General features: G+C 35.5%; 1 protein-coding gene across 3 annotated transcripts in view; it reads left to right on the forward strand.

Annotated features, from left to right (window-relative positions):
- Positions 1–13,762, forward strand: part of LOC131539368 (NLR family CARD domain-containing protein 3-like) — a 42,192-nt gene that overhangs the window by 2,744 nt on the left and 25,686 nt on the right. For 2 of the 3 annotated variants that reach the window (XM_058773910.1, XM_058773913.1), the window contains exons 2-5: positions 577–661; positions 10,823–10,936; positions 11,211–11,324; positions 11,844–11,957. In XM_058773910.1, the coding sequence (XP_058629893.1) occupies positions 612–661; positions 10,823–10,936; positions 11,211–11,324; positions 11,844–11,957 (392 nt within the window). In that variant the 5' untranslated portion in view covers positions 577–611. Of the gene's footprint in view, positions 1–359; positions 411–576; positions 662–10,822; positions 10,937–11,210; positions 11,325–11,843; positions 11,958–13,762 lie in introns of those variants that run through there. The other variant, XM_058773911.1, reaches the window with a different exon arrangement.

Below are 13,762 nucleotides of genomic sequence, written 5' to 3' on the forward strand. Positions count from 1 at the left end.
TTAAACTCATCCTTTCCTCACTCTCTCTCTTTCTGCAATTTGTGTGAATGCGTGTGTTCATGTGTTAGATTAGTTTGCATGTCTTAGATTTATCCAATAAAGTCTTATACTGTATATACTGAAAAGAGAAGTGTTTTGTGCTTACAAGTTAATGTCTCAGCCGTGAAACAGTGATTCTGTTCAAATTCCCTATAATATCATAAATGATTTCCTTTGAGCTAAATTGACCTGTTTCCCTTACATACCCCATTTGTACAACTTATCATTGACTTCATCTGCCAATAAGAGCAACCAGAACACCTAGCTGGAAACCAACATTATATATAGTGACTGCAGCAGTTTTTTTCACTGCCATATATATTCGGCTTGAGATCGAGTTGAGTGGCCTACTGCTCTCTTCACAAATAAAAGTAAATGTAAACGAGTTGATGTTTTACCATTTTAAACAGACATAATCCTGTTTATAATACAGAATTTCTTTAAATGTTAAATAGAATGATTTATGACAATACAAGGTTGCTTAATTACTTATTAATAAGATTACCAATTACTTGTTTGTTTGTCACTTCCATCTAGAGTCAGTGGAGGAGATCAAACTGTTCAGATCCGTCATGGATAAAATGCAAACATCTGGAGATGAAGATTTGTTGCCAGGATACAGGTACTTTGACTAAAACATCAACCCTATGGTTTTGTTCATTTGGGAGTCATACTCATGTTATTTGTGGTCAAAACTGTCCAGATTCCATAATCATATAATAATTTTATTTTAATTAAATGAATGTACTATATTTCAATCCTCGCCCGAAAATATATTTACTGGCATTTAGTTGAACATTAAAACAAAACAACAACAACAAAAATACTTTATAGAACATTAAAACATGGAACTAAACTAGAACATAATGTTAATTTTTATGGGGCTCTATTTCCAATTTAAAGCAATAGCACGCTTGGCCTGAAGTGAACTAAAATTGATTAGTTTGCACTTATATGCATTCTCCACCAAATTTACAGGGTATATATGAAATAAACATTATGATTTGCGAACGAGAAACATTTTGTACAGTTAAATTACAAATCATAAGAAGAAATTTCTTCCAAAATGGAATCACATTACACTCAAGATACATCTGTAAAGGGATAATAATTCCTTTATTTATCCATGCTGAATGGTCTGTATCTGTGAAGTAGTACACAGTGGAACAGAATTGAGCTGGCTGATAATAGAGTTTAATATTTGGTATTTTAAGTCACCCCCATACCCAAGAACTTTTGTTATTCCATATAAAACTTGTGATTGTTTTCTTGAGTAGAGAAGACAGTAGCTGGAAGTGGATGTAAAATTGACTGTAAATGATTTAGGTAGAATTTTTGTTCTTAATTTTGAAATTTTGTTCTTGTAGAAATTGGTAGTGCATTCCATCTCTCAAGCAAGTCTGTTACTTTCTTTAGTAATGAGTCATAATTAGATTATGTAGAGAGTAATTCCTTATGTATTCCTTATTCCTTATCTTTACGTATTTTCTCACATACAACCGAATTCTGGAAATGTTGGGACGGTTTTTAAATTTGAATAAAATTAAAACTAAAAGACTTTCAAATCACACGAGCCAATATTTGATTCACAATAGAACATAGATAACATAAATGTTTAAACGGATGAATTTTACACTTTTATCCACTAAATGAGCTCATTTCAAATTTGATGCCTGCTCAACAAAGTTGGCACAGGGGCAACAAAGGGCTGAAAAAGCAAGAAATGTTGAAAAGATTCAGCTGGGAGAACATCTAGCAACTAATTAAGTTAATTGATATCAGGTCTGTAACATGATTAGCTATAAAAGGGATGTCTTAGAGAGGCAGAGTCTCTCAGAAGTAAAGATGGGCAGAGGCTCTCCAATCTGTGAAAGAGTGCGTAAAAAGATTGTGGAATACTTTAAAAACAACGTTCCTCAATGTCAAATTACAAAGGCTTTTCAAATCTCATCATCTACAGTGCATAATATCATCAAAAGTTTCAGAGAAACTGTGAGAAATCTCACAGGCATCCAACAAAGCCGAAGACCTTTGTTGGATCCCTGTGGCCTTCGGGCCCTCAGATGACACTGCATCACTCATTGGCATGATACTGTCATTGACATTACTAAATGGGCCCAGGAATACTTCCAAAAAACCACTGTCGGTAAACAACATCCTATATCAGGCAAGAATGGGACCAAATTCCAACACCAAACTCCAGGAACTCATAACTTCGATGCCCAGACTTCTTCAAAGTGTTTTGAAAAGAAAACAAGATGCTGCACAACAGTAAATGTGCTCTTCTTGATTCCGAGCTAAATTCTTCAGGAAAACAGGTAAATTGCATATGGGTCAAAACGTTTCTTTTATCCCCATTCAATAACAGCAAGGCACGTTTATCATAATTAATTATGTAGCCTGAAAATTCTCCAAACACTATTAGTATATTATTAAGTGTCTGAGTAGATGGTTCTACATTTGTAAGAAATAACATCATCTGCAAACAAAGCAATGTTCGGTCTCATCTCTTATGCCTTTTTTTTATCAGGAGTGCTCCGAATTGCCATTGCAATGGGTTCTATGGAGACAAAGGGGACTACAGACATCCTAGCCATATACCTTTACTTAAAGGGTTACTCCACCCCAAAATTAAAATTTTGTCATTAATCACTTACCCCATGTCGTTCTAAACCCGTAAAAATGTCCTTTGTCTTCAGAACACAATTTAAGATATTTTTGATGCATTCTGACAGCTCTCTAACCCTCCCATAGACAGCAAAGTAATAATCACGATCAACGTCCAGAAACGTAGCAAGGAGATCGGTAAAATAATCCATGTGACATCAAGGGTTCAACCGTAACCGTAAAATTTTACGAAGCTACGAGAATACTTTTTGTATGCTAAGAAAACAAAAATAATGACTTTATTCAACAGTTCGTCTCCTCTACGTCAGTGTAGCGCCATTTTGGAGAATATTGTTGGGGATATACAGTTCAGACCCAAGGACCAGGTATGATGAACAAAGACCAGGAGTCAGAGATGCGATCAATTAAAGAAAAATTTACTGAAGAAAATAGTTTTTAGTTTCATCCGCAGAAGACAGCTTCAACACTCGCGATGTAGTTCGTGGGTCGAACTGCTTTACAATTCATAAACACCAGCAATTACACTCCAACAGAGGTTGCTAATTGCGTCAATGCATAAGTCCTCAAAATTCTGATTGGTCAAGACATAGAAAATGTCCACATATGAACGTCAACTTGAAGCATATCTTCTAACGACAATTTTGGCATCTCCCTGTACAGTCAGATACTAACACATAATCAGAGAAACACTTATCTTACTTCAAGGTTGCCAGGCTCAGCCTTAAACTTTATCGGTTATGGTCACACAGACAATGAGAGCAGCTTCTTAGAGAGTAAAAAGGCAAACTAAAGTCATATTCAACTTATTTTCTAACATGCATAAATGTAACTTTGATTTATAATTATTCAAGAAATATTATAATTAATTTTATTATGAAGGCCATTGTAGATCTGCGATCCACTCCTTCAATATCTGCTGGACGCAAACTGCGTACGCTCTTCTTTGTCAGCCGCATACTGGATGCACTGTTTTTGTTCAAATCAAAGTGTAAATATATGTATGGGTGACCATATTTTAGTTTTCCAAAAAGAGGACAGTGGGGGCGGGAGGTGTTGTTTGTCTAACACAGTATACATAGCAAGAGTTTTTGTTTGTTTACTTGTTTTCTTTTTATTTATTATAAAAACAAAACAAGTAGATAGAATAGAAAAAAAGAATAGGGAATGCCAGTGTTAGAGGGTCATTTTTTTTTTTTTATAAAACAAGTCAATAGAACAGAAAAAGAATAGATAATGCTAGTGTTAGAAGGTCATTATTTATAATAAATAAAAATAAAATAAGTAGAAAGACAAAGAATACAGAGTGCTAGTATGAAAGGCTCTTTTTTTCTTTTTAAATAAAACAGTTAGAATAGAAATAGAATAGAGAGTGCAAATGTTAGAGGGTCAAGTTTTTTAAATTAAATAAAAACAAGCAAGTAAAATTAGAATTAGCATTAGAATAGAGAGTTCTAGAGTTAGAGGGTCAAATGAAGATGAAAGAGATGTGTTTTGCTTGCTTGGATTGAATTGGGCAGGTCATTCCACCAGGAGGGAACAGTTAATGTAAAAGTCTGTGAAAGTTTTATCATAGGTAGAATGCAAAATGTTTCAATACAAGCATTTCAGTCAAATGTCATTTATGCAATATTTCAAACCTTTAAACTGCTGGCAAGCCCTTCCTCTCTCACTGCTGGGTGTCATGAGTCCGGGTCCGCAATGATTCCTCTCACCACCAGAGGTCGCCACTTCCCGTCTTCCCGGACTCAATTGCCGTTACTCCACACACCTGCCACTCATCACACTCCCAGCTGTTCCCCATCACCATGGACTATTTATACACCTCACTCCCGCTACTCTGTCTGGTGAAATAATTGTTCGTGGTTTGTGTAGTTGCTGTTCTGACTCTGGGGATACATGCACTGTGTTGCCGTTTCGTGTATCCCACTCCTTTACCTGTTTTGTTTTTGCCCTGTTGGCTTTTTCGTTGGTTATTAAAGTGGTTTTTCCCTGCATCTGGACCCAGACCTTGTTCCTTCCTTGCACATCCCTACCGTGCCGTGACACTGGGTAGGATAAGTTTAATCAAGATGAATATTATGCCTTGATTATTGTACCCTCTTCAGATGTTACCCTTATGGTTAAGCAGGAATGTTTGCTCAACTGGAAAGCGCTTTTTCTAGATTTATATGGAATGGCAAAAGGCTTAGACAAAAGCTTAAATCTCTGCAGATGCTAGTGGAGTTGGGTGGATTAGCTATGCCAAACATTTTATACTCCACTCTTTTGGGAGTGGTTTAGGTTTTAATATGATGTGTCCTAGTGTGGACTCCCGGGCCTGCTCCCCTCTCTGTCTGGAGCCTGTTTGCTTGTCCCTATAAGTATGATGAGACAGTGAATAAAAATCCAATACTTTATTGTTCTATTAAAGATTGGCAACAGATCTCCAAGTTCTTTGGGAGAGGTGAAACTTTATTTATGTTGAATCCAATTTATTTTTGTTCCTGGTATAGGTTCACCTCTCTTTAAAGCATGGCACTAGTTTGTGTACTATTCGTGTACTAGGAGACATATTCCAGGATGGCTCTCTAATATCCTTCCAACAATTACGACAGAAGTTTGATCTTCCAAATCAACATCACTTTGGTTATCTGCAAATTCAGCATTGTTATTTCAAATCAAAAAATAACCATCCAAATTGACCATTTGCACTTAGCAGTTTGGAGAGTTACTCAACACAATTGTTGCTCATTTTATTTCTAGATTTTATTATTTTTTTATACTCTAATGTCTCTGGACTCTTAAACACAGTGGCTCGTAAATGGGAGGAAGACCTGTGTAATGTTTATGTAGACAATGACTGGCAGGAAGCTATGAAAGGTGTTTGATCCACTTTTACTTGTAACCGGCTTAAAGAGACTCAATATAAGATATTACATAGATTACATATAACGCTATTTCTAATTAATAAAATGTATCCTTCTATACTGGCTCTTTGTGTTAAGTGCCATACAGAGCTAGGGACATACTTTCATTGTTTTTGGAGGTGCAAGTTAATTTTAAGATTCTGGAACTTCATTGCTTATAAAATTAGCACCATTATTAAGATAAAATTGAAAATGGATCATGGTCTCTTTCTTTTGGGGCTCCCATCTAAAAGACAGGTGATGTCACTGACACTTGACACAAAAAGTTATATATTATTAGATAATCTGCTACTTGTGGCAAGGAAATGCATCCTTATTAGATAGATAAAAAAACATCCCCCCTCTCTGACACAATGGTATAGAGAGGTATTCAGAATTTAGAATTTTCAGAATGTATGGTCTCCTTTTATAGATCACTTGACGTGAAGAAAATGGTTTTGCGTGTCAATTAGGGTTTTTTGGGTAGTCAGATTAGGCTAACTGAGGCTTGTCATAGAACTTGCATATTGTTGCTCTTTTGTTGGTTTTGATTGCTTCTATTGACCTCATTTGTAAGTCACTTTGGATAAAAGCATCTGCTAAATGACTAAATGTAAATGTAAATAAAGCGACGGCGTGCATCCACTCATTCAGGTTTATGCTGAGGAGCCAAGAACATGTCCCGGCATTCAGCGAGTGGTTCAGGGTTGTGGCAAGGGAACATAACATTTCTGTTCCCTCCATCAGGGAACAATATTACGTACGTAACCGATACATTCCCTATCTGTCGGTCACTATGAATTATGTTTCTAGGTTCACCACTTGGAAACGGAAGGGAGTAGAGGGAACCTTTTTGCAGGTCCCTGACCTTCATGATGAAGGTGAGTGCGGTCAGGAACGCCATCTTGATAGACAGGATCTGAAGCTTGACTGACTCATCTGAACTCCTGCCAAGACAACAGAGATATCCCAGGAAGGCGCAAGGGGTGGCCTAGGAGGATTTAACCTTTTGGCACCCCTCAGGAACCTAATGATCAGGTCGTGCTTCCACGGGGACCAGGCGTCCACTTCATCATGATGTGCTGGTGGCAGATCACTTAGGGCTGCTGCGTTCCATCCAGGAACCACACGTGGAGGTTTCAAAGACCTGGACATGGGTGCCATATGGTACCCAGACCCTGAGAAAGAAGGTTCTTCCTCAGGAGGATGCACCAGGGAGGGGCTGTAGGATGGAGTCGCCATTCTCCGGGAAAAGTGAGCAGTTGTGAGAGCGCGTTGGCTGCACAATTGAGCTCCCCTGGAATGTGGACGTTCGCAGTGACTTGAGCTGCTTCTGACTCTGGAGGAGGAGATGGCGGGCGAGTAGCAACGTGGTGGGTCACCTGGCAAACTGAATCATGTAGCTGAGTCGAACTGTCTGACTGAGTTTTGGGCAGCACAAGCCATGTCCCCCAAGCACTATGTGTAGGTGGTGTAGGGGTGGGGAACCCTGCTGGACGACCCAGAAGGCATCGCGTCCTGGGTCCCCAGAGGGAATGGCTAGAGACTAGAGGTGTGCCGATCCGATATTCAGTAGCCACAAAAGCCACAAAAACATTATAAAGCACCATAACATTTTTGTGCACTATATTCAAAAGTGTTCTGAAGCTGTTCCATAGTTTAATGTGAGGTACAGATTAATATCTAAGTCGTTAAATTCAAGTTCATGTAATTCAGCATTCAAACTGCGTATCGGGTTCGGTTACGACAGTCAAGACGATGAAACTCTCTCCCAGACGATTCACTGTTCCTATTTTTATGGTTGATCTGTAAATAAAGATCAAAGGTTTTGCATAAAAGGACTTTATCTTGCTGGAGTTTAGTGCTATTTCTAAATCATGGTACTTTCTACTGGATGTCTGAATTGGATTCAACACTATGAATTGTTCTTCATGAGCACAGTAACTGAAATCTAAAACTGTTAAAAGAAAAGGCTCAGTAAACTATCACACAGATACAATACACTATTATGTTGCTTCAAGCGCATCATTCTGCATTACAGTTTTTTTTACAATCGCTATGACAATTTTTTCAATACTTTGAACAATTTTCCTAAACTCTTAACACAGTTAGCACAACATCCGTCTGTGTAGGCTATACAATTAACACATTTCTTGTTGCTTTGACCCAAATTGCATACAGTTAACACAAATTTAAAATGCTTGAACTTCTTTTACACACAAGCTCAACCAAGACCAAAACAATGTAATTTTACTGCCAAATTTTCAAATGCTTTCACACTGTATGTCAGAACAGATAACATCATGTTCTAAAACTAACTTATAGGCTAAAGTCAAAGTGAGCAGCTGTTCATATTGTGAATTGAAACACAAATATGTCCTTTGTATTTTATTCTATATTGCTAATGAGAAACAGGTGATTGAAGTCATGCAAATATATAAATTACATCTAGGAAACACACTCAGGTGTTGAGGTTCTTTCAGTCTCATATGATATACAGTAAAAGAAGACCTCTTTGGGCCGATCTTGTGTGGAAAAGTGCACTCCTGCTTAAATGTGATATTTTGAGCCTGGTCTCATGAAAGTGCGTATAAATAGTATGCCAAATAAAAACAAAAACTCATGGTATTGATACAGAAAAATGGACTTTGGCGTATATATGATACAAACGTGTTTGGCGTGCATATAAAACGCAGTTTTCACGTGCATATAATACGCATCTACCCCACAACCCTAATCCTACCCATCAATACCACAAGTTTTCATTTTTATTTGGCGTACTATTTATACGTATTTTCATGAGATTGGGTTGGATATTTTAGAAGATCTGCACCAAAGATTGGTGCCAGAGAAAGGGGACAGGTGGGAGACCACTTGCCAATATATGTGATCACATGGAACAATGTGGCATTCCACCATTCCCAGTGCAGTCAGAGCCTGGTCTGACACCCATTCGAGAATGATGTCTTCTTTCCTTGCCCTTTCCTCAACGCCATTGAGAAGTTTTTCTGAGCCTGGAGATGGAAGGTTTTTGACCATCGTCCACAGGGTCAAATGTCCCTCCAGGATGCAATGGATGCTGAATGCCAAGACATCACAGCTGAACAATACCAGGAAGGATAAGGCATACCAAAAGATTCTTCCCAAGAAGCCTTGCCAGACAAGATATCAGGTGTGATATAGATGAGAACATGTTGCCAAATGCAGAAAGCCAAATGATTTTTTATTAATTTTTTTTTTTTTATTCTTCTGTGGCTTTTTTTGTTTGGTATATTTTGTATTTTCACATAATAAATGACAGCTATATTGGATATTTTTGTTTTTGTTTTCCTGCATTCTTGTTTTCTTTCTTGTTGCATTTTTGTTTTCTTTCTTGTCTTTCTAATGTCTTGTTGCAAATAAAGCCTTTACTGCAGCAATTCTGTCTCTGTCTTTGCCCCCTTTCTGCAGCAAAATAAACAAAATACATGCATTTACTAAACCCAACAAAACAAAAATTATAAAGAGGCTTCAAAAGAAACTGTAGTGTAAAACACAATCTATGATCAATGCAATATACTTGTCTATTAAGGTCAGACCTGACACCTAAAATTCTGCAGTTTCTGTAATTCCATCTGATGTTAGGGATTTTATGATGTTGTGCTATGATTGACTAAATGTTCCTGTTGGAAGAGAACATGTGTTAGAGTTTTGGATTACTAATTTGATTTTGAGACATGTTTTCAGTGTTTAGGTAGATGTAGTGTATTGTGTTAGTGTATTATTGTAATTTGAAAATTAGTGTTGGAGTTTAGTTTGCAATGTGTGATTTTGAGCATGAAATTAACTGTTTTGTCAATTTTGTGTTGTAGGTGTGTTGGTGCGTTAAGAGTTTAGGAAAATTGTTAGAAGTATTGGAAAAATTGTCATAGCGATTGTAAAAAACTGTAATAGCCTTTCTTGTTCATCTTATCTATCATATGTTGCTGCCTCATTACTGTGCTATACTTTCAAAAGTAATGTCTTTTAATTGTATAGTGTATATATATTATATATATATATATTTACTTGTTTTTCATGAATGTATTTTACAACAATACAAAGAACAGTGTAACATTTTACCAGATTTAGTCCTACACTTATTCACTTTCATTTGTTCCACACTAAATAATATTTTTTCACTAAATATTTTGATTTTATAAAATTATTGTGCACTCATGATTTTTCTAGAATATTTTTTGTTATTGAATTATTCACAAACCTAGCTTATAATAGTATTATTATCAGTGTTGGGCAGTAGCGTCGCTACTAGCTTAACTACATTTCTCTGTTTAATGTTAATGTTAAATGTTAATAATATAATGACACATGCAATAATGCAAATAAACATAGGCTATCTGTAGGCCTGTACATTTATATGGCAAGACTATACAATAAGATTTTAATGTTAGTTCATGTATTAACTAACATGAGTGAATAATGAACAAAACATGTGTTACAGTATTTATTAATCTTTGTTCATGTAAATAAATGGGAATACTGTCATTTACAAAAATTTATTTTGCCTAGGTCACAATATGAGGTAAATCCGGCCCTGTACATGATATTGATTTTTGTTGTCAAATTAGATTGGAACAGTTGTTGAATAAAAAATTTACCTGAACTATTATGCCTGTCCATCTGCTTGACTGACAGTTTTATTGATCACTGAGAGAGCATTGACTTGGTATGATGTTGGTTCAATATAAAAAAGAAATTTTAAAAAATAGCTTAGATGTAGTAAACTACCATGTTGCTGTAGCTTAGCTTGCTACATTTCCTGGGAAGATAGTTTCAGTGTAGTGAAGCTTCATTTAAGCTCTTTTAGAGGACACTGCTCTTTTAGTTGAAGCGCCCAGGGAAATTGCTGAATCAGGTACACCGCTATACACACCATAACGCCAACCCAGAGCAGCGCTCTGAGGTGAAATGGCTTTCTTACAACTCTCTTACAATTACTCGGCTCCGAAGCAAAAATCTGAACATGCAAAATCCACTCACCAATTCTTACTGGCATTTTCTCTTAAACTCAGAGGTGATTGGGGCTCCCAAGTTAGACATTGTAACTGTTAGTCACCAACAGATAGGGAACCGAACTACAAGTGTGAACACTTAAACAAAATAACCAGTTTAATATTTACTAAAAAAAATGATCATAAAGTGTCTTCAAGAGCTTTTCATAAAAACACATTCATGAAGATCTGATAGTAAGATGATTCTCATCATAAAGTTTTAAATCTGTTCTGTTTTAGTTCAGTTCATCAGAAGAGACCAGAACCTGAGCCCAGCCATGTGTCTATGAAGAGTGATGCGTCTATGGTTCAGCCAATAAAGTTAAACAGTGGAAATACACAGCCTGGTCTCAGGTATAACTGAGTAATGTGTAATTTTTATAAAAATATTATTATAGTATGGTATTTATTTACTAATTTCAACAAGAAATTCTTCTTGTGCTTTGTTTGTGTTTTTAAAAAAATTTTTTTATCTGCATCTGATAATGTAATACACAGTTTTATATAAACAGTGTGAAGGAAATGATTACATAGTGGTCTTTAAGTGAATTTGATCATGATAAATAAATAGCTGATTTATTGAATATAGTAATTTAAGGAAATGAATGCATTTTTTTCTCTCTTTTAGACCAGTTCATCAGAAGAGACCAGAACCTGAGCCCAGCCATGTGTCTATGAAGAGTGATGCGTCTATGGTTCAGCCAATAAAGTTAAACAGTGGAAATACACAGCCTGGTCTCAGGTATAACTGAGTAATGTGTAATTTTATCATTTGTATACAAATATTATTATAGCATGGTATTTATTTGATCATGTATTTTCTACAAGAAATTCTTCTTGTGCTTTGTTTGTGGATATTTGTTTATCTGTATCTGATAATGTAACACACACACACACACACACAGTTTTGTATAAACATACAGTAGTGTAAAGCAAGGGTGTCAAACATTAGAGGTTGACTGATGTATCGGACCAAAACACGCAAGTCCAACCCAAATGTTTCTCATAGTTTTACATTAAATTACATTAAATTTGTTCCCAGATCGTTGTTAATGTACAGTGGGAAAAAAATTATTTGATCCCCTGCTGATTTTGTATGTTTGCCCACTGACAAAGAAATTATCAGTCTATAATTTTAATGGTAGGTTTATTTGAACAGTGAGAGACAGAACAACAACAAAAAAATCCAGAAAAACACATTCATGAAGATCTGATAGTAAGATGATTCTCATCATAAAGTTTTAAATCTGTTCTGTTTTAGTTCAGTTCATCAGAAGAGACCAGAACCTGAGCCCAGCCATGTGTCTATGAAGAGTGATGCATCTATGGTTCAGCCAATAAAGTTAAACAGTGGAAATACACAACATGGACTCAGGTATAACTGAGTTATATATAATTTGTATAAAAATATTATTATAGTATGGTATTTATTTTCTCATGTATTTTCAACAAGAAATTCATCTTGTGCTTTATGTTTTTTTTTTCATCTGTATCTGGTAAAGGTGGAGGAATTGTCGTTATGAATTCTAATATATACATTGAAAAAATAAAAGTGATGTTACATGACGAGACATTTTATAAAAAACTTATGTTTAACCCCACTGAGTCCTATAGAAAACAAATTAATGACAGTTTACAAATGGGATTTCATAGGAAATGGATTAATGAACAAGAAATAAAATATTTGAAAAATTAATATCTTAGGATTCCAGTTTTATATGCTTTACCTAAAATTCACAAATCACTAGAAGATCCTCCAATGCGACCAATTGTCTCAGGGAATGGGTCATTAACAGAAACCATATCTAAATTCCTAGATTTTTTGATTCAAGCGATAGTAAAGAAATTACCATCGTATTTAAAAGACACTACAGAGTTTTTGAATAATCTGAATCAAGTTTCTGAATAAAAAAATGCTGTCAATTAAATTTACAATGGAAAATTGTGAATCGATACACTTTTTGGATGTTAAAATAACTAAGGTCAATGAGTCTTTACATACAACAGTATTCCCTAAAACCAATGGATAAAAATACAATATTAGTTATCATCCAGTTCCTCTAAAACAAAGTTTACCAATTAGTCAACTATATAGATTAAAACGTAATTGTAGTACTACACATGAATTTGATGAACAGGTAAAATCACTATTTCAACATTTTCGTTCTAAAGGATATACACAAAGCTGGTTAACCCTTAAATGCATGAATGTTTCGCCAATCACTATTACATATTCGGATCTTCAGCGACCCGGACCTATATATCCAGCACGGATGGATCTCTAACTGCTGCAATAGCAAAAAACTCTCTTGATGTTTTAAGAACAATTACATAAGAATAAAATAAAGCATATTTCGTTACCTTCTAAAACTTAGAAGGGATCAATTTGAGCAGATAATTGTACCATCGCCGTCATCGTCAGAGCGCACTTCCATAGTACATTCAGCATCTGGCTCATATTCACGATCTCAAACATATTCGCAAAACTACCATTTTCTGTGACTTCAAAATCAATAGTTTGATCACTGGCAGCTTACTCACCACATCCACCATCAAATGACAGTTACATTTGTATTCTATGGCATACAGTAATTGCTCTGCAGTAAAGCCATTCAAACCAGTTCAATTTTTGCTTATATTCTTTTGTTTTATGCCTGCGGTGATTATGAGTGAAACGCCATGTCATTATTGTCTATTAAACAGTGCCATCTCAAGCAGTAAAGGAGAATTGCATGCATTGAGTCATCAGATATTTGAATATTTTTAGCGCAGAAAAAAATATACTTGCACTAATACACACCTCAGGTCTCAAGCCACCCTATACACTTTTTTATAAAAAATTCATCAGTAAACAGACATTCTTTAAAATTTTATTATTATTATTATTATTATTTTCTTGTTATATTGTTTATTATGAATAGATTGAGGAATTGAGGAATACTAAGAAAGTTGATGTCTAACTTTAAAAAACGAAGGAGGGAGAGGGTAGTGAATGACGTCCCGGGTCACTAAAGACCCGAAGTATGCATTTAAGGGTTAAATAATGCATTAGAAAAGTGAATAGACATGATCTTTTGAAAATAGATAAACCCATTAATAAACAACTAAATTTTTCAGTAAATTGTTCATTGACATACAATGAGCACAGTAATATGATCAAATCAGTCATTTATAAACATT

The sequence above is a fragment of the Onychostoma macrolepis genome, chromosome 04, assembly GCF_012432095.1.
Source record: "Onychostoma macrolepis isolate SWU-2019 chromosome 04, ASM1243209v1, whole genome shotgun sequence".
Classification (NCBI taxonomy): domain Eukaryota; kingdom Metazoa; phylum Chordata; class Actinopteri; order Cypriniformes; family Cyprinidae; genus Onychostoma; species Onychostoma macrolepis.